The sequence below is a fragment of the Halyomorpha halys genome, unplaced genomic scaffold (genome assembly GCF_000696795.3).
Source record: "Halyomorpha halys isolate HHAL.00 unplaced genomic scaffold, Hhal_1.1 Scaffold761.1, whole genome shotgun sequence".
Lineage (NCBI taxonomy): Eukaryota > Metazoa > Arthropoda > Insecta > Hemiptera > Pentatomidae > Halyomorpha > Halyomorpha halys.
The window spans coordinates 538,382-559,182 of NW_027113122.1; the positions used below are offsets into that span (position 1 = coordinate 538,382).

The following is a 20,801-nucleotide window of genomic DNA, read 5'->3' on the forward strand; positions in this document are numbered from 1 at the left end:
ATATTAAAATTATTTAAAATAAAATAAAAAGAATTTTATATAGTTTTAACTTACTTCTCATATCTCAAAGATAGCTTGGGTTCAAATTAGAATCTTTAATATTTAACAGATAGGAGAATTGTATTTAAATTTTATAATATAATAGACTCTTAATCTCAGGGCGGGTTTCTAGGCAATCAGAAACAGACACTTTACTACTAATAACACTTATACTTAATTAATATCTCTTTTACGAATGTATTTAAATTTAGGTATAACAAAACTAACCAATTTCATAGAATCTTCTTTTGATGATTTTCTTTATCTTCTTATTCAACAAACCAACACTTGCTGTAAACAATCTTTCAGCAAACAAACACTAATGGAACAAAGCATTGGTCTTCTAACAGTTTTTTAGTCACTTCTCATCCACCGAAGTGTGTTGTTTGGCTATCCAAATCCTTTTTTCTTCGTGGGTGACTTTCCGATGTCTCCTTTTCAAGATGTCCACCCTTGAGCTGGACAAGAGATGATGAGGACCTCCTCATCCAGGAAACATTATTCCCCACCCGCGCCTAAGCAACGAATGAATCTTCACGAACCGTGATCTTTCTCTTGATGTTCAAAGTGAACACCTACCTTGAAATATTCTCGACATGGCCACGATTCAACAAACTTTTCGCAAGACACATGCCGCTATCTTGGCTTTGAACAAACTATTACGGAACAAAATTGGTTAGCTTGCTTTTAAGTTTAATTCTACAAATAAACATATTGAAATGAAACATAACATAAAACATACCAAAAATCAATTATATATAAAAAATAACTATTTACTCATAAAAGAGGATATTACAATATATATATATGTATGTATTATTTGTCTTAGATAATTAGATAATGGCTTCACTTAATTATGAGATTATAAAATTTTATTTTATCTATCCCATATCTGTCCACTTAAATATATATTAACTATACCATTAATCCTGAAACTAAATGAATAATTAATAATAAGACAGATCATATAATTTCATCAGTTTCTTTTAAAATATTAAATTCTTCTAAATATTGTACATTTTAAGTAAATATTGTGCATTTAATACAATAAAAATATGTTTAAGAAGAAATAATAAACTTCATATCAAAACTTACCTAGCTCTGTTACAGTATATGTAGAAAATTCTTTTTGCATGTTTCATTTTCATAAATTCCCGTTTCTTATACAGTTCTAAAGAGGAAAAAGTATGATGGGTCATCTTTTCTTAACTCATTTAACATAATCTAAAAAAAAAAAAAAAATCACAGTAAGTTCAGAAGAGAAGGTTTCTGTGCTAATATTTGAGGAGTAATAATATTTAATTAAAAGTCAATTAAATAAAATCACCAAATTAACAACAAATAATAAGAGATGGAAATGGAAAAGGCTGATTGTGCTGAAAAACTAGTTTAGAGGAAAACGAAAAAAAGAGGTTGCTGGGGCACAAGAAAAATTGATATATTTTTTATTTATTACTATTTAAATTTTTTTTTATTTGGTTGTTTTTCTAAACTTATTTTATGTTTTTCACATTTTGTTAGTAGTGGTAAATTTTAATATTATTATTATTTGTTTTCTCTTCAGTTTTGGATTTTTAGTATAAAACTATGTTTTTTTATTTACTTATATAATAATTGTATTTAGTACATTCCTAATTCAGAATTTTTCAATTTTATTTTATTATTATTATTTTTCTTCTTGTTACTATATTTATAAGTTTATTTATGTGTTTATATATTTCATTTGATATAAAATATTTTATAAAGTTTGGTACTCTTGGTAAATGTATAAAGTTTTTTTTTTTTTTTTACTTTTTCAATCAATCTTTGACAAACAGATATTTCATTGCCATAGTACTTTTTTCTTTCTGATACTATATTTGTATTTTTTAAAAATAAAAGTAATTATTAATAATTATGTTGTTTCTTTCAGTTTATTGGCAAAGGCTCAAATATGCCAAAGTGTTGAGCATGCATTTGCACACCATCCATGTGGACTTATGGACCAGTATTGTGCAATTTTTTCACGTCAAGGTTATGCTCTCCTATTCGACTGTCTGTAAGTTAGTAACTTTCAAATGAATTGGTCAATAATAATAATATATACAAAAGTAAACTATAATGATTTCTTAAGCACTATAGCACAATGAAGCAGATGCTCGGGGGTATGGTCTAAAGGAACAAAAAATAGTTAACAACTATTTATTTGTTGATGTTTCGCCTTACTTTGCAGGGCTTCAATTGGCTTAAAAAAGATAGATTAATCTTTATCTTTATATTAATTATTATCATTTTTAGCCCTGATGGAGCCATGCAAACTGGGGTGAAACATCGCAAATAAATAGTTCTTAACTATTTTTGTTCTTTTTGGCCGCACCTCGACCATCTGCTTAATATTTTGAGAAATATAGTCAATCATATACATACATAGTATAGTGATTTCTATAATATTGGCTTGATATTTAACACTTTTAACACAGTGTTATGGTTTTGTGCTTGAGTTGTTATACCTTGTGAGTCTGAGTAAAGATTATACCAAAAAAACTATTAAAGCTTCATTCTAGAGACATCTCAAAACAATAAGTCAGAAAAAATTATATAAGGATTTTGCTTAACGATGGTCGAGATGAGATTTCTTTTAAAAGATGTATTCATTTTATAATATTTTTTAAAATATTAAAATCATATTGTCGATTTTTTCATTATGAGGTAACATAGCTTAAGTGATAATATGAATATCTGCTGAGAAAAATTGTTTTGCTATGATAAGAAATTTGGTCTGGTATCTATTGTTTTCAAAAAAATAAAGTATTGTTTTTGAACTAAATTAATACTTCAAAAGAGCCTCTCATAATGAATGACCTTTAGAATCCTGTCACAGCAAACAAATTATTTTAATCATTGTAGCAAGATTGTCTGGGTGGCAGCTAAGAAAGTTTCACAAATAGAAGAACTAAATTTGTTGTTACTTTTAATAAAAGGAAGATCAATGTTTCGCCCGAGTCTGAAACAATATAAATAGTTTAATCACAATTTGAGTTTTCTTTCTTCGACCACACCCGGACCACCTTTCTTTTATTAAAAGTAACAACAAATTTAGTTTTTCTACTATTTTTTTTACCTTCCTTAGCTGCCACCCAGGTCATTTTTCTACATTGATTACATCTGCTCAACTAATGATATCCTAATTTATTTTTATAATTCCTTATTTCCTCATTTTCATTAGAGTGATCAACAGAAAAAAAAATTTTAATCTTATTTGTATTGAACTTTTTAAAAAATTTTCAAAATAAATCGGTGTAAAATAAAGTACTGTTCACAAAAAATTTTCATCAGGCAAAGAAGTGTCTACTCTATAAATCTTAATGGTAGAATTGTAATACATAAATAACATACTATTATTAATTTATTTCTACCTATTTTACATAAGTTACATTAATACCCCAATAAAACCTCTAATACTATTGTACTTATAATGTTTTTACTCTCTGAAGAAAAATAATAAACTAAATTTGTGTCCAACATTTCTTATAGTGACAAGACTTATTTGTTTCAGATATATCAATAGATGATGTTTAGTAATTATGATGCTTAGTCTAATATAAAAATTTCCACATATAATTAGTTTAGTTTTAGTATTATTTATTTGTATTTTTAATCTATAAATTGTAAAAATAGAAATTGTATAGAAGAGCAGGTTAGTATGGTACCAATTAAAACTAACAGACACCTCTACATAAACTGTTCAAATAGTTCAGCATTCTTCAGTTAGAAGTAGAATTGTTTCTTTTAGAAATCAGCAATAAAATAGCAAAGATCTATTAGTTTCACAGTAAAACCTATATATTTATATGTAGTGTGGTACAAATTAATAAAGCAAGGTTTATGTAACTCATTTCAATAAAGAATAATTTTATAAATGTTTATAGGGCCTCAGTGGTTAAGACACAGTCTTACCAATTTTGATGTCTATTGGTGGTGCGGGTTCGAATCCAGCCTGGGACGTTGAATTTTTTCAATGAGTGGCGGTCCCACAAAATGAAAAACTTTGACCCTCAACCATGGTTAGGCAGTATAGGACTCCAATGGGAGTCTTAGCAAAAAAAAAAATAATACAATAAATGTTTATACTTTAACTTCCTGTTATAATATTTAAATTTTTCTTTTCACCAGCTTATCTATATTCGTATTAAGTTAATCTTTTTGTGCTCTAGGTACCTGAATTCTAATTCTGTTGCACTTGATGATCCAAACATTACTGTACTTATTATTAATTCCAATGTAAAAAAGAATGTTGGTTCCATGTATATCGTCAAAAGAAACCAGTGCTTGTTAGCAGCTAAGATCATGAAATCTCAAACTCTCCGAGACTGTGGGACTAGAGATCTGATAAGTATGTTGTTCTGTTTAAATCATTTTCTAACTTTATAAAGAATATAATAAGTGTCAAAATAAACAATTATAATTTTAAAGAGTATCGAGCGAAAATGGAAGATGATGTATATCGTCGTGCGAGGCATGTTATTTATGAAATTAATAGAACTATTGAAGCATCTCAAGCTTTGAAACTAAAGGATTTCTATTCCTTAGGGCTGCTCATGATACAGAGCCATCATTCTCTGAGGTAAATATAAACTATTTTCAATGATGAGATAATAGTTGACCTTGGATTTATATAAATAGGAGAAGATGGTTAGGGTACAATCAGTGAAGAACACAAATAAGTAAAACTTCCTTATTAGCGCCAACGTCTTGGCCAAAATTTCAAGCCTTCATCAGGGCTAAAATAAGAAACAAGATAACAAGCAATGAATAGAAGGATAGAATGATTAGAAAATAAGATAATAACTAACATTATGGATACATAAATAGTGTTAAGAGACATGAATAGTTTAAGTATTATAAGAAGAAGAAGATAAAGTCTCAAAGAGGAGAGTAATATTAAAATTATTTAAAATAAAGTGATGAAAGAAGTGGGAAATAAAATGAATATATAGTCAATTAAATATGTAAGTAAAATAACAAGATTAAAGAAATAAAAATATGAAGGTATATAATCCAAAAGTTACATATACTAGCTAGATTTTCAAAAGTATTTTATCATTTTTTTTTTCCTCCTATGTAATTTTAATATTATTAATTAATATTTTAATATTATTATTCTTTTCATATATCCTTTATCTTCTTATAATACTTAAAACTATTCATGTCTGTCAACACTATTTATTTATCTATAATGTTATTTTTTCTAATCATTCTGTATATTCTTTTATTCATTGATTGTTATCTTGTTTTTTATTTTAGCCCTGATGGAAGCCTTGAAATTCTTATTTGTGTTCTTCACTGACCGCACCCCAACCATCTTTTCCTCTTTGTAAATTATTTTCTTTTTGTGCCTTTTCTTCAGCCCACACAGCCATTGAAATTTACACATTGACATGCAAATTGGCAAAAAACATTTTTATTTCTTTATTCTTCTATGGAAAAAAATAATACAAATAAATATACTGATTCTTCCCTTTAGTGAGAAAAAAATGGTCAGTTCAAACTGCTGTAGCTTCTTTTTTAATAACAATTACTGTCATTTAGTAAAAATATTACTAATGTTAAGAATTTATATTTTATTATTATATTTCAATGAAAAATATCTGCAAGAAAGCACAATTTTTTTAAAAATAAAAAGTATTTATTTAGTTAAATTTAAAGCTTTCCAGATGGAATAAAAACAAGAAATCCTCCTCCTGATAAAATATTTCCTTCACAGATTACTATATATAATAGTTTGAAACCATGTCATAAACGTATTAATAAACTGCCTTCTCAATTTGATTTATTTCAATATCATAAACCTGCTCTTGATAAATAATAACTAATTTTATACAAATGGTTATACAAGAGTTGATATGGTTAACATTCTTACTAAACCACCAGGTTTATCCCTAACTCATTTAAGTGTTAGGTTTCCACTCTATAATGCACCCCAAGGAGGTTCTTCTGGAACCAGCTTCAATTTAGGCTGATAGAACTGAAAATGAATGTTATTTGACTTGAACTCATTCTGGAAGTAGGAAAAAAGTTGCATCTATAAAAAAGACGCTGATTTTGATTTAAAGCCCATTGTTTTCAAAAGTTTCATTAATATGTTGTGTAACAGCCAGTGGGCTATCATGACACCAAATTAGTTTGGTTTTTCTCAGAGGCAGTGAGAGTCACAGAATTTCTCAAAATGTTTTGCTTTTGAATAAATTTTATAAATAGGCTCTTCACTAACATATTCCAGACTATAAGTACCATAAATCATTTTAATGATTTTCTAAGGTATTTTCCAAATCTTTACATTAGACATAAAGGTGTTATAATTTGGAGTCATAATGGAACTCCCAATTTTGAAACTAAAATAATGAAATCAGAATTCATTAGAATGCCTGAACAGAAGGAATATATGTTAAATTGAATGAATTGTTAAAACCACACTTATTATAATTGTTATATGTGTGTTGTGGGAAGCACCATTAAATTATAAAATGACTTGCTTGTAGATTTATATTGTTAATCACAAATGGAGTTCACTAATATACGAATATTATTTTCAAAATGTAGAGATGATTTAGAAGTTTCTTGTAATGAAATTGATGATCTTATTGAGGTTACCCTCAACGCCAAAGGTGTTTATGGATCTAGGATCACTGGAGCTGGATTCGGAGGCTGCACTGTATCACTTGTAAGACAATTTCTAACAAGTTTTAGTTAAGTTTTAATAAAACTTTTATTTTGGATGAAATATCTTCGAAAAACTAACATTTTTCATACATGGCAACTGTTTTAGGTGAAAACGCAAGATGTGGATAATATAATCCAGTATATAAAGGAACATTATCAAGCATCAACACTTAATTTCTATATTGTTTCTGCCTTTGGAGCTGATTATACTTTTAATCATTCATTAGAGGACATTGTTAAAGAGACTTATGAATTTCGCCGATAAAATTCTGAAAATTCAATGTTTTTACAAACTAAGTTTCATGTTTATTTTATCTGTTGAATCTAGATATGTTTTTATTTCTTTCAAATAACCTCTCATTTACTGACCTAAATTACAACAGAGGACCTGACAGTTGAGCAAATTGGGGCATATGTCCTATCTATCTATCTATCTATCTATCTATCTATCTATCCATCCATGGTGCCACAGCCCAATTTGGACCTTTCCCTCCTCAATGAGCCTTCGCCATGTAGCTCAGTCTTGTGCTGCCGCTCTCCTGTTGCAGATGCTCAGAAGTTCCCTGGAATCCCAATGACGGCACCCTCCCATCTCAGCCTTGGCTTGCCTCTTCCTCTGGTCCAATGAAACCAACAGTTCAGCAACCTCCTCGGGATCTCATCAGCTGGCATCCTAACTATATGGCCAGCCCAGCGCAGCCTCCCCAGCCTCAAATGCCCCATCACATCTCCCTCACCGAACAGCTCGTAGACCTCCCTGTTGGTTCGCCTCCTCCTATTTTCACCTACCTTGACACAACCAAATATTTGGTGCAGAATTTTTCTAGAATATAAATTCTAGGGCATATAACCTTAGTTCAGAAGGTTGTGGGTTTGATTCCCACTTGGGTCAGTCAATACTTATTTCTATTTCACAGCGGTCCCAAGAAAAGAATATTGATATTTCCACTCTAGGGCTGTATAGGTCCTCAATGGTGGAATCATTGAGTCTCCCCCTCCAAAAAAAAAAAATATTTTACAGATTGCTTGTAATAAATTCAGTTAGATTGTTCATTCAAACTATCGACAGCTATTGGAAAGGAAGTAACCCTAAATTTTAAAAATATGAATTAATGTTATATTATTTTTCCCAAAATATCACTTCATGTTCTGTAGATGAAACCAACCCACACAAATGAGTAATATCTCAATATTAGTCAATGTTTGAGGGAAAATTTTTGCATAAAATAAACCATTTTCAATAGGCTCTTGGTCAGAGTTATCTTTACTTGTATTGTTTTATTTGTAAATTTTTCATTTAATTAGTTTTTAAAATTTACTAGTGTTTTAAATAAAAATACATTAAGTAATGTGAATTTCATTAAAATGGCACGAGTCTTCTGGAGAGGTTGCTCATTGGTTGAACTGCAGTAAAATGTCTCATTAGGACATTTTGAAACCATATTTTTTTCAGATGCCTCAGAGGATTGTCAGGAATAGAAGAGGAAGCAAGGTTCGAAATTAGTGAGTTTGGGCATTTGTGGGAGTTTAGGATGGAAGCATATGTGGTTCAGCTAGAGTGACTATTTTTGGAGTATTAAGTTCTTTACGTATGATTTTATTTGTAACCAAGTAAGGAGTATTGTATTGTAAGGATTGGATATGGAATGAATTCAATGGTTTTAGCGGAACCCCAAAGCTCAACTCCATAAGTCCATTGGGCCCTAGATCAGTCTTTTGTAGGAGATTGGAAGCTTGGACTGTTTGTCCAATAAGTGTTGGAATAGTAGGAATCAACCTGTAGTTTCCTGTCTATTCAGTCTTGCTTGAGGGTTCCAAGTAAATTGTTTGTCCAGATTTAGTCCAAAGTTTGGGGATCTAAAGCTAACTTTAAATCCATTTTCTTAGTCCAGTTAGCTTTTCTCAGTTCTCAAGCTAATTTGTTATATAAAATAATATCTGTACGATAAACCATTATATGTTTAAAATTAAAATCAAATGTATCTTGAATCAAAATTGTTAATTATTTGAAATTTCGTCATCTTATAATTTCGTAATTATCTTAATACTCACAATTACAATGCTGGTTAATATTGTTAATACATGTAAATGTCAACAGAAGCTAATAATTTGTATTTCTATGCACACAGCAGGAATTAAAATGGTTAATAAAATTAAAAATTAATTATGTTATTAAAATTTGATTGTTTTGTCCATAGCATCATAATCACCTATTGAAATCCTTTCCCTTTAAGTTAATTAATTTTTCAAGTAATTTGAAATCTATACGTTTCCCAGAACATTAAATATGCTCGTTCGAAGAATAAGTTAATTGTCAAATAATATAAATAAAAAAATAAACAAACAAACGTATCGAGACAATATTAATGAATAAATTATTGTATCGATTTTAGGTACCAAAGTGGTTAGATCAGTCGCGGATGGGCATACAAGGCATTTTAACTTGAAACTTACTAAATTTAGTTGATACATTGATTACTTTTTTTTTGCCTATTGTACTTTTTCAACCATAGATTGTTTAGAGAAGAAAAATAATTCATTGAGAACAACACTTGGAGCTACTGGTAATTGAGATGATACTTATGCAACGCGGATTAAGGTTGTTTTTTTATTTGTTGAGTTATTACGAGATTAAGGTTTTACATGATAAAGCTAATGAATTCGATGGAATTCATGTGGTATGTGGTAACATCATCGCCTTGCCACAAATTGCTGTGTTTCATGCTGCAATAAAGTGATAACAAATTTGATAATAGCGTTCATCCTAGTGGGCAATAAGTAATTTCCAAGACAGAGTTGGATAATATTTTTGTTTTCATTATAGTACAGGAGCCCAAGATGAGAAAAAAGGCAGTTATCTCACCCCAATTTATGATTACTTTAATAAAAACTATGTACAATTAATAGTCAAAATTGATGAGTCTGCCAAGTATAGGTAGGGGGAATACAAAATGGCGACAGTTTCAAAGCGATAAAAAAAACTAATTTTTCATTTGGAGTTCTATATCTTAAAAACTACCAACAGCACTAGAAAACGTAAGAGAACGTCATTTAAAGAAGAGTAAAATTGCTAAAATATGAGCCCTAATATATAGCTTTTTAAAAAGTAACACTTCATAAAAAAGTTGTATGGAACGTACTGAAAGATTAGTGAATTTATTTTGAAAAATAAATTCAGTAGTTAGTGAATTTATTTTGAAAAATTTATATCTCAAAAACCATTTGACGTACAGATGTATATTAGCACTCAAATTAAAGCTAGGTTAATGAGCTATAAAGTAGTTTATGATTTTCGTAGGAATAGTTTGTTGAAAATAGTTTATTGTCTTCGTAGGAGTAATAGCTTACATGAAATTTGCTAAGATAACTTGATTTATAGTTGTTCGGACAAATTTTCATTTGCCAGATTTATATTTATATGTGAATATCATAAAAACTACTACCCCTACGAAGATAAGTGTCATAAACTACTTCATAGTAAGTTAATTTGAGTGGTGGCAGACATATGTGTGTCTTATGGATCTAGAGATATATTTTTCAAAAATCCAACATTTTATACGAATTACTAGAAATTAACATTTTGTGAGTTTATTTTGACAAATATCATAAACACTACTACTCCTACAAAGACAAACATAATTAACTATTTTGTAGTCAATTTAACTAGCTTTAATTTGAGCGCTGGAAGAAATCTGTACGTCCGATGGTTTCTGAAATGAAGTTTTTCATAAATCAAACTTATTGTCCGAGCTACTATAAATTAATTTATTTTAGCAAATATCATGAAAACTACTATTCCTACGAAGGTAGAGGTCATAAACTTTATAGTCCATTAAACTAGCTTTAATTTGAGTGCTATTAGACATCTATACATCACATAGTTCCTGAGATATAGATTTCTCAAACTAAATTAACGAACTACTAATCTTTCAGTAGATTTTTAAGACATTTTGCTTTTTAAAAAGCTATATCTCGAAAACTATTGGACGTAAATAGCTCTGTTAGGGCTAATATTTCAGCAAATTTACTCTTCTTTAAATAATGTTCTCTTAGATTTTCTAGTGTTGGTTGTTTTTAAGATATAGAGCTCCGAATAAAAAATTAATGTTTTTTTAAGGTTTTGAAACAGCCGCCATTTTTTATTCCCCCTACCTATGGACTTGGCAGACTCACCTATTTTGACTAGTAATTATACATAGTTTTCATTAAAGTAATCAATTGAGATGATATAACTGCCTTTTTTCTTCCCGGCTCTTGTATTTTCCTATTGCTCTCAACTTTTTCCCGGAACGGATCTCTCCATCACTGTTTTCCGCTTTCCCTCTTCCTGTTTTTTTCCTCTTCGACATTATTTATCCCATTTCTACACATTATCTATCGAATCGCATTGTATTTTTAAATTTTTGTTGTCAACTACCCTCCCATCGAGTCAATTAAAAGCTCTTGATTACTCTTGACGAGGAATGTGTTGAATACAAAAATAATTACCTCCACACCAGCCATAAATTAGCGACATGTTTTTTTTTTTCGCAAATATCATTTGTTACAATTGAGTATCCCCTTTATTTACAAATACGCAGTTATTTTAAGTATTTATTACGTATTAGTAGATAAAGTAACAAAATGGTGACCACAAAGTAGTGTTAAGATATTCTTTATTTGTATGAAATGGATCATACAGACTTGGAAACGAAACCATGAGGTAGGAAAAGAACATGCAGTTAGAGGAACTGGATTAGAACTAGTAACAGTAAGATGCTCTCGGGAATCGGAACAGTCGTAAATTATTTGAACATGCGGCATACAATCAAACTGTGAAGGACGGGACACCTTCGGCATGTAGTGCCATAAAAAGGATTAAATAGCTAACACTGTCCTAGAAAGGGTTGTAAAAAAAAAAAATTTGAGTTTGGACCTGTGCCGTACATTCCCTTACCAGAGCTAAGTTTTTGATGTTTATTGGTGGGATTAGCATTTAAAATATTTATATAAGATTTGGTATTATTAAATAATGGTGTAGGAATACTGCTCCTATATGTTTGTCACCGAATAAATAAAGAAACTACTTAGGAGCTGCCGCTAGAAAAATATTTGGCATAAATGAAATTTTCTAATTATTTTTTTCTATTATTACAAAATAACTCCAAACTATTTGTCTGACTTAATATTCTTATAATTATATATTTTCCATTTCTTTTTTCTTTTTCAATGATTACAATATGACTGCTAAACTAGTTTCCCGACTTAATATTGTTCTAGTTGTATTCTTTTTTAAGAGTATACATTATTTTCTACAATTTGGGACTAAAATGAGATTTTTGCGAGATACAATTCTCATAAATTTGCCATTTTCTCTACAAAATTTAAAATTGTCTTTTATTTTGTTACATCTCCTCAATAATATTCGTTCTACGGATACATTAAAATAGAATGAATTCGTTTTAAATTTAATATTTCATATATATTAACGATGTAATCTATCTATATATTCATTAATCTATTGTATAAATAAATAAAGACTCAACGAATTTTGAGTCTGGTTTCTTGATCTCAAGTTTTGGTTTTAACATAACGTAACAAACAAGATAAAACATATTTTTACTAGATAGAATTTACTATAAATTTACAGCATAAATAAATAAAGACTCGACGATTTTGAGTCTGTTTTTTTTTTGTGCGTGTTTTTTTCGGCCAAGACTCCCACCATCGGAGTCCAATACTGCCTAACCATGGTTGGGGGTCAAAGTTTTTAATTTTGTAGAACCGCCGCTCAATGAAAAAAGGCAACGCCCCAGGCCGGTTTCACACCGGCACCGCCATAGACATCAAGTTGGTTAATCTGTGTCTTAACCACTCAGATACGGGTGACCCAAGTCTGAGTTTTTGATGTCAACTTTTGATTACTTTTAAGCGAAAAACAAAAGAAAAAATATTTTGTACTTTAAATAAAAAAAATTTTTTATTACAAAATAATTCCAAAAATATTTACCTGTCTTTATATTCTATCTTAAAGTCGATATTATTTTTCGCGATTTGGTTCTCCAATGAGCTCTTTGCGACCATTATTTTATAAGATACCACAACTCTAATAAATCCACCATTCATTTAATTAATATGTTTACGAATAAAGTCAGGTAGAATGAAGTTAAATTTAATTGATTTTCATTTCATTCAAGAGTATGTTTAGGCTTCAATGAGTCTCTTAAAAATATCAGATAACCAATAAGATTGAAAAGTAAAATTTGAGATAAAAAAGTTAGAATGACCAATTTTTTATTAAATTAATATTAGAAAAAAAAAGAAAAATGTAATATAATTACAGATTCTGGAGAATTTATTTATTTCTCAAGTGCAAATTTTATTTCAATTTAATAATTACTAATTAATAAATACAGTTTTTGGTACAATTGTTTCTTCGCATTCTATAAGCCGGGCTTTCATTTTTTAAAAAATATTCATTACCATTTAAGAACATTTTAATAATTATAACTTGAACATTTTTATATATATATATATCAAAATCCATTTTGTCAAGTTTTGGGTGCTATTTTTATAAGCTAGTTAGTTTGATTTCAAATTCATTGTTCATTATTTTTCTCGTTGAACGAATATTTCGACAATATTTCACTAAATAGGAGACAGTTATGAAAAAATATTGACTATGAGAGAAAATAGGCAAGTTATAAAGAGCTGTCTGTTAATTATAAAGAAATGGCTATTAAGTTAGGCACTTATGTTTGCAGTATTTACTGACAATTGAAAACACTGGCAATATTTCGAAATATCGTTCCAATAACTATTAAAGCAAACTTTATAAGTCATAAAAAATACAGTGATGATTAAAAGTAGTTTTACTTAATTACTTATGTAAAGAATAACTACGATTACGAAACCCAATTGTTGTCAATACAATACCTTACTTTTTAGTGGTACTAATCGTTTTATGACACTAAAACGAACAGCTCTAACAAAGCGTAGATATTCAAGTGCTAATTTTAAACACTTGCGAACTCCACTCACAGACTGGTATATTTAGTAGCGAACAGTTGGGAGGGGGGCGTGTTAGAGGCCCAAAGAAAATTTTATTGGTGAGTGCACTAATTTTGTATCTTTTACGCTTCGGTGAAAATTTTGACTTTATTACTATTTCAATTAACTTTCATAATTAATAAGTTAATATTAATTTCACTGTTAGGTAATTCGGGGTAAGAGCAGACTTATATTTTGACTTTTTGAAGGCTACTTATTTAATTTTGAAGATAGTGATTTGAAACTATGTCAAACTATTTATCAATACAGAAAAAACATTAAAATAATTAAATGTCTATCTTCAGATATTTTCAGCATTTTATATTTTAACTTCGTTAAAATTTCATTGAGTTATTGGTTTTTTTTTTCCCGTGAAGTTAAGGGAGTAAAAGGAGAATATAAAGTTATAGAGATTAAATCAATAGTAAATTTAAAAAATATTTTCGGGTTAGTCAATTTTTCTTCTTTAGGAAAACAACAAGAAACTTCAGTTTCTCAAGGCCATAAAATTTATTGTTAATAATAAATAAAATTAAAAAATAAACCGAAAGATAATATTTTGAACTTACCTTTAGTGGACGGCAAACTTAAAGGTAGACCTGTATAAATGCAGACTAAAATTTTGACTTTGGTATGCTACTTTTTAAATTTTTAAGATGGTGATTTGAAACTTTGTCAAATGGTGTTAATGCGATAATAATGTTGATTCTTCTTGTAGTACTAGAGCCCGGGTCTTTAAAACGATAATAAAAAAATTAATTTTTCATTTAGAGCTCTATATCTTTAAAACTACCAACAACACTAGAAAACCTAAGAGAACATTATTTAAAGTAGAGTAAATTTTCTAAAATATTAGCCCTAAAAGAGCTATTTATGTTCAATAGTTCTCGAAATATAGCTTTTTTAAAAGCAACATTTCATAAACCAATGTACTGAAAGATCAGTAGTAAGTGAATTCATATTGAGAAATCTATTTCTCAAAAACCATTCGACCTATAGATGTCTATTAGCACTGAGATCAAAGCTAGTTTAATGTACTATAAGTAGTTTATCGTTTATCTTCATAGGAGTAGTAGTTTTCATGATATTTGCTAAAATAAATTGATTTATATTTGCTCGGACAAAGTTCATGTGTAATGTATATATATTCATATGCGAATATCATAAAAACTACTACCCCTAAGAAGATACGTGCCATAAACTAATTTATAGTAAGTTAAATTACTTTCATTTTGAGTGCTGGCATACATATGTACGTCTTATGGTTCCAGAGATATATTTTACCAAATATATAACATTTTATCCGAACAACAGGAAATTAACGTTTTGTGAATTTATTTTGCCAAATATCATAAAAACTGCAACTCCTGCATAGGTAAACATTATAAACTATTTTACAGTAAATTTAACTGGCTTTAATTTGAGTACTGGCAGACATCTGTGCGTCTAATGGTATCTGAGATATATTTTTCATAAATCAAACTTTGTCCGAACAATTATAAATAAATTTATTTTAGCATTATCCGGAAAATTACTACTCCTACGAAGATGAACGTAAGGATTTACTTAAGAGTATATTAATCTAGCTTTAATTACATTTGTACATCGAATGATTTTTAAAATGTAGATATTTAAACATAAATTCACCGACTCATCTTTACATCTTTCAGTACATTTTTATAAAATGTTGCTTTTTAAAAAGCTATATCTCGAGAACCATTGAACGTAAATAGCTCCATTTGGTCTAATATATCAGAAAATTCCCTTTACTTTAAATAAAGTTTTCTTAGGATTTCTAGTGTTGGTAGTTTTAAGATATAAAGCTCCGAATGAAAAATTAATTTTTTTTAACTTTTTAAAGAACCGCCATTTTTTTATTTCCCCTAACTATACTTGGCAGACTTATCAATTTTGACTAGTAATAATACATAGTTTCCATTAAAGTAAAAATTGGGGTAAAATAAATGCCTTTTTTCGTTCCGGCTCTTGTACTATTGTGTTCAGATTTAAAGGCTCTTGGAACACGAAAATAAAACCTATTCCCTCAAAATTTCACGGAGTTATTAATTTTTTTCCTCTATTGCAATGGAAGTACAGGGTATATTGTCAATATTGGGTATGAAGTACAATATTGTGTATATTTCTCCCTTCTCCCCCTCCCAAAAAAACAAAAACAAATTTCGACTTTTTTAGGTGACTTATTTCATGTTGAAGATAGTGATTTGAAACTATATACATCAATATATCATAATATTTCTCTCTAAAGATAAACCATTAAAATAAATTGTTGGTTTATTTTATAACTAAAACATTCGATAGGCCCAATGCAAGTGTAAGTACACACTCCTCCTCTCCACCCCCCTCCAAAAAAGGGGAGTAATTGTAGGCACTCCATGAATGTAACTATAAATTACTAGACTACTACATTTTTTTTGGAAGTGAATTTTTTATTATATTACTTCATGGTACAGCTTAGACTGTTTTAAAAGACTAGTCAGAAGCCTTACCAGACTAGAGGCGGGAAAATCAACTCTTTTTATGCACCCAGATCGTAATGACTCATTCACCGCAAAGAGGTAAAGGTCTTTTTCCTGATTCACATGTTTCAATCCTAAACGTCACCGGAGGATCTGATTTTAGTTATACTTATTATGTAGAATTAATTTGTCTTTTTTAAAAATGTTTATAAACAATTTAAAAACTCTAGTAGATAAAAAAAATATTAAATACTTCATATATAACTATTACATAAACTTTTTTAAGCAGTTCATTTGATTAAAGATGCAGTAATTGTATTAATTATAAACTCTATTTCATTGTTTAGAGTTAATTCAGAATCTATTGACGTGAAATTATTTCGAAAGAACATTAATAATTAATTTTTATACAAATATTAAAACGAATTATCCCACCATGTTATGAGCGTTGCCTTGGCATTTATCAATAAATCAGATTAAAATATAATGACAATAAGTATTTAATAGCAAATTAATCAAAGTAAAAAATTTATATATGATTTTTAGCGGTCAAGGTTAAATTTGTCAAAAGATAACTAATGTGAAGAATCACTCAGTAGCTTGGCGGCGTTGCATTAGAGAAGGTAAGGTTTGTTCAATAGCCAATTGAAAGTAGAACGTATTTACTAATTGTTTATTAACAATATTCATTAAAAAATGTAGGCATATAGACTTGTTTTTGCTATGACATACAATTGGAACTTTACTTATTGAATATAAAACATTTATTTCAAAGCTCATAAGAATGTATAATGTCCTGGATTGAAATCGTTTATTATTAACGTTCAAAACGGGTAGTTCATATTGAAATCGTCGCAAATTATTACACAATGGTTAATTATTTGAGTTATTTATTTCATTATATCAGTGATTAGGTAAAGTAGTAAATGAGTCGAAATTCTAGCTAAAAATTATATGTATTTTCGTTAATATTAGTCCAATATTGATTATCTTTAATTTGGTGCTTATTCAAATGTTCTGAATGATGTGTGTATAGTTTTCGAGTTGTTTCAAAAACTGACAGAAAAGTGAAGCGGTTACTATGGAAATCTCTCTAAACACCTTTGAAACCATGGTTATACTTCTAAAAGCTCAATAACCATTATCTTTGCTAATAATGGTCCCATGACCACAATTTTTAAAAACTTTTTGAAGTCAATTTTAATAACATTGCAATTGCAAATTATAGAATATGGCATAAAATGTATACTTTTTGAGTTATGAGGAAATAAAGTTTTCTTCACGCCTTTTTTTTTTAAATATATATAAAATATATTTCTGTAAAATTTATTTTATATAAAAAAATTTAATGTTCTCTAAAATACGCCTATAGATACATTTCAACAAATCGTTGAAGCCATAATTTTATTTATCTTTGTAATTCCAAAAGACCTTTATATTTTTTTTCTATCTTCACACGAAAAGGCGGTTGTCAATGAGTTTCGAGTTTGGTTAAGTGACAGGTAACTTGAGTGCCAAATCTCAAAATTATCGGCCCCCTAGCCTAAGGGAAGATTGCGACGGACGGACGGATTTTGAAATTCGGATTCACGTATCATAAAGCCCACAAATTTTTAATAATTTTGTAGCATTTTCTTTCTTGGTCAATTGTAATGGTTCATTAATGAAAATTTTAAATTATGATTTACGGAAAATGTTTTCTAGGAATTCGAAAACGTATTATTATTATTAAATAATGTTTTTGAAGCTAAATGAATTATGAAGTTGTTTTCCAAACAAAGCTATTATATAATATGAGGAAAGAGATTCTAAAGAGAGGTTTTAATAAATACGCCAAAGTATATACACGCTTAGGGTTCTTATTATACTTTAATTAATGTCCCACATGAGATTTTCAGTTAACAATTTGAATAACTCCAATTTCAATATTTTTCGGTAAAATATTTGTAACATTATTTATCGTAGCCACATTTTTCTTAGCAAAAGTATGCAAGAAATATAAAAAATATACCAGTTTACTGAAATTTAATTTAATGCTAAATTGTTATTGAATCAATACTGAACATACTAAAAATAATTTTATGGAGTTATCCAGTAAACTGAACGGCTTATATGTTGGATTAGTGAAATATAAAAAAAACTGGTGACGAAATCATTTATGAGACTGGATCCATCGCGCATGCGTCCACACAGCCTAACTCATATTAGAACTGACGTTTTATTTACGTTTTTGAGCTAGCCTGACCACACACACAGAGATCATTTTGTGAGTGTGTAAATAACCGGGCTCAGAGAACCTCAAATCTTGTATTTTTGCCGGAAACTGGAATTTGATTTTTTTTTATGACTACAGTCATGAAAAAATATACCCTTATGGTATATTTCATATATAGGAAAGTGTAATTAAAAATATATAAAACTTCTAGCGATTGTAATATATATCTAAAAAAAATACATATACAATATATGTACACCCATTTTTTTGTTTTGGTTTCCTTTGCTATGAATAGAAATAAAACACACTCCAGATGTTTTAATTAACTTAAACCGTCAGGAAATGTACTCCCCCCCCCAAAAAAAAAACAACAAAAACAAACAGAAAAACATGTCGTTTCAAGTAAAGTATGTCAAATATTTTTTAAAGTATACAACTAATTAAAGTCATAAGTTTATACTTGTTTTTAGCAACTATAAAAATACAAAAATATTATGTGAAAATATTTTTAGTAGTTTTTATATATTTTTAGCCCTGATGAAGCTCTACAAAGTGGAGCGAAACGTCGGCAAATAAATAGTTGTTAACTATTTTCTGTTTTCTCCTGACCGCACCCCGACCATCTTCGTCATAATTTAAAATAATACGTTCAATCATTTATATATAATATCATATTTATAATGTGTCTTTAGGATTAGCATCTATTAAAATATTATGTTACAATAATTATTGCAAATAATTAAAGCTCCGCTCTTGTGCATACCTATATTCATATAGAACAGATTAGTAAAAATAATATCAAAATGAGATAGGTTTTCATTAAATTCAGTAATGTTCTTAATTGTTTTTTTTATTTTTTCTTTAGTAACATATTTTCCTATTATGACCATGGTAATACAAAAAGGTATCCTTTTTTTTTTTTTTATTATAATTAATATTCAGTGTTGATACAAGAGGGCACAGTGAAAGAAACATATTGTCGTAATTTAATTTTAGTAGTTTTTATATCTTTTTAGCGCTGATGAAGCTTTACAAAGTGGAGCGAATAAATAGTTTTTAACTATTTTTCGTTTTCTTCTAACCTCACGCCGACCATTTTCATAATTTTATAAATGAGATAGATGTATTAAAAATGATTTTTAAATTTTACTTTAACTATTGATACAATTATTCTTAGATGAAAATACAGCGATGATATTGTACTAAAAGAAAACGTGACATGGTAAACAAAATTATCTAACAGTGACATTCTTATATTGTTCGGATAAAAATCAATAATTAGGTAGGCAAAATATATATAAAATTATAAAAATGTTTTTTTATTTTAAATCTTTTAGGAAACATTTTAATATGTTGATTTCAGCTGTGTTGCTAAGATGTTATTTATATATATTTCTTCAATTTTTAAAATGGCTTAAATAGAAAATTGCCTTCGGTTGAGTTAACCCAAATTTGATTTACAAATTTTTTTTTATTCAAATGTGTATTTGTTGCATCATTTAGACACCTTGACTAAAATAGAAATAAGAAATACTGAAAATATCAAATGAAGTTACCTACAATCCGAATATTTTGTTCAATAATTATACGAAGGATTATACTGAATTCATTATTATCATATGTAAACCTCAATATAATGATTTTTGTTGTGTGTATATTTTAGTAATTTCCTTGAGGAAACTATTATTACATTTACGTTATCTCGTTTCGATAAAGCTAAGAATCATAGGTCAGGGATTTTTGTTATATATTGTCTTGTAAATAAAATTATTTTTAAAAACAAATTATTTATGTATTTTTAAGGTAGATATATGTTGGTATGTTTTTTTTATCTATATTCTTTATAATAAAATGATTATATTCATCAGTATAATTTAATTAAATTTGATAAATGAATGAAAATAAGAATTCCATGAACGGAAATTGGTTTCCTGGTGCAGTACCTTTATGTACTGCGAAATTTCGAAAATAAATATGTCGAAAATGCCATTTATAATAAATGTTATTCTAGTAAGGACCTAGTTAGGTTAAACAACCTTAACATTTCAAATTGTTTTGAAATTAATTATATATTCTTCGCCTCGACATTTCGGACCGTCCATCCACCTTCAGGTTTTTTTTTTGCTTTAGTTTCCTTTAATCCTTTGTTTGATGATCACTATTTAAAATTTGTTCACCCAATTTCTAAATGGAGTTCTGTAAAGTTTTATACTTTTAAAATCTTAAATTTTCACTGATGTTTTTTACTTTTTTGTTGTAACATTCCTGATAAATTTGATTGCAACAAAGACTTTTAAGTGGTTCATAACTAATCAATATTTCCTAAAAGCTAGATTCAATTT

At 28.5% G+C, this 20,801-nt stretch overlaps 3 protein-coding genes across 8 annotated transcripts in view; 2 read left to right on the forward strand and 1 right to left on the reverse strand.

Moving 5' to 3' along the window:
* LOC106685972 (galactokinase) overlaps positions 1-7,035 on the forward strand; it is a 14,969-nt gene extending 7,934 nt beyond the window's left edge. Inside the window, exons 4-8 of the mRNA XM_014429021.2 lie at positions 1,952-2,077; positions 4,233-4,411; positions 4,492-4,642; positions 6,619-6,739; positions 6,845-7,035. Coding sequence (XP_014284507.1) covers positions 1,952-2,077; positions 4,233-4,411; positions 4,492-4,642; positions 6,619-6,739; positions 6,845-7,003 — 736 coding nt within the window. The 3' untranslated portion in view covers positions 7,004-7,035. The remainder of the gene's footprint in view (positions 1-1,951; positions 2,078-4,232; positions 4,412-4,491; positions 4,643-6,618; positions 6,740-6,844) is intronic.
* LOC106685973 (phosphatidylinositol 4,5-bisphosphate 5-phosphatase A) overlaps positions 1-20,801 on the reverse strand; it is a 98,156-nt gene that overhangs the window by 77,213 nt on the left and 142 nt on the right. For 2 of the 4 annotated variants that reach the window (XM_014429023.2, XM_067050738.1), the window contains exons 1-2: positions 13,659-13,754; positions 1,135-1,263 (exon numbers count right to left, since the gene is read on the reverse strand). In XM_014429023.2, coding sequence (XP_014284509.1) covers positions 1,135-1,238 — 104 coding nt within the window. In that variant the 5' untranslated portion in view covers positions 1,239-1,263; positions 13,659-13,754. Of the gene's footprint in view, positions 1-1,134; positions 1,264-13,653; positions 13,755-20,801 lie in introns of those variants that run through there. The other 2 variants (XM_067050739.1, XM_067050740.1) reach the window with 2 other exon arrangements.
* LOC106685971 (galactokinase) overlaps positions 16,711-20,801 on the forward strand; it is a 48,806-nt gene continuing 44,715 nt past the window's right edge. The window contains exon 1 of one of the 3 annotated variants that reach the window (XM_014429014.2): positions 16,711-16,867. The gene's annotated coding sequence lies outside the window, so the exon portion shown is untranslated. The remainder of the gene's footprint in view (positions 16,868-20,801) is intronic. The other 2 variants (XM_014429019.2, XM_014429020.2) reach the window with 2 other exon arrangements.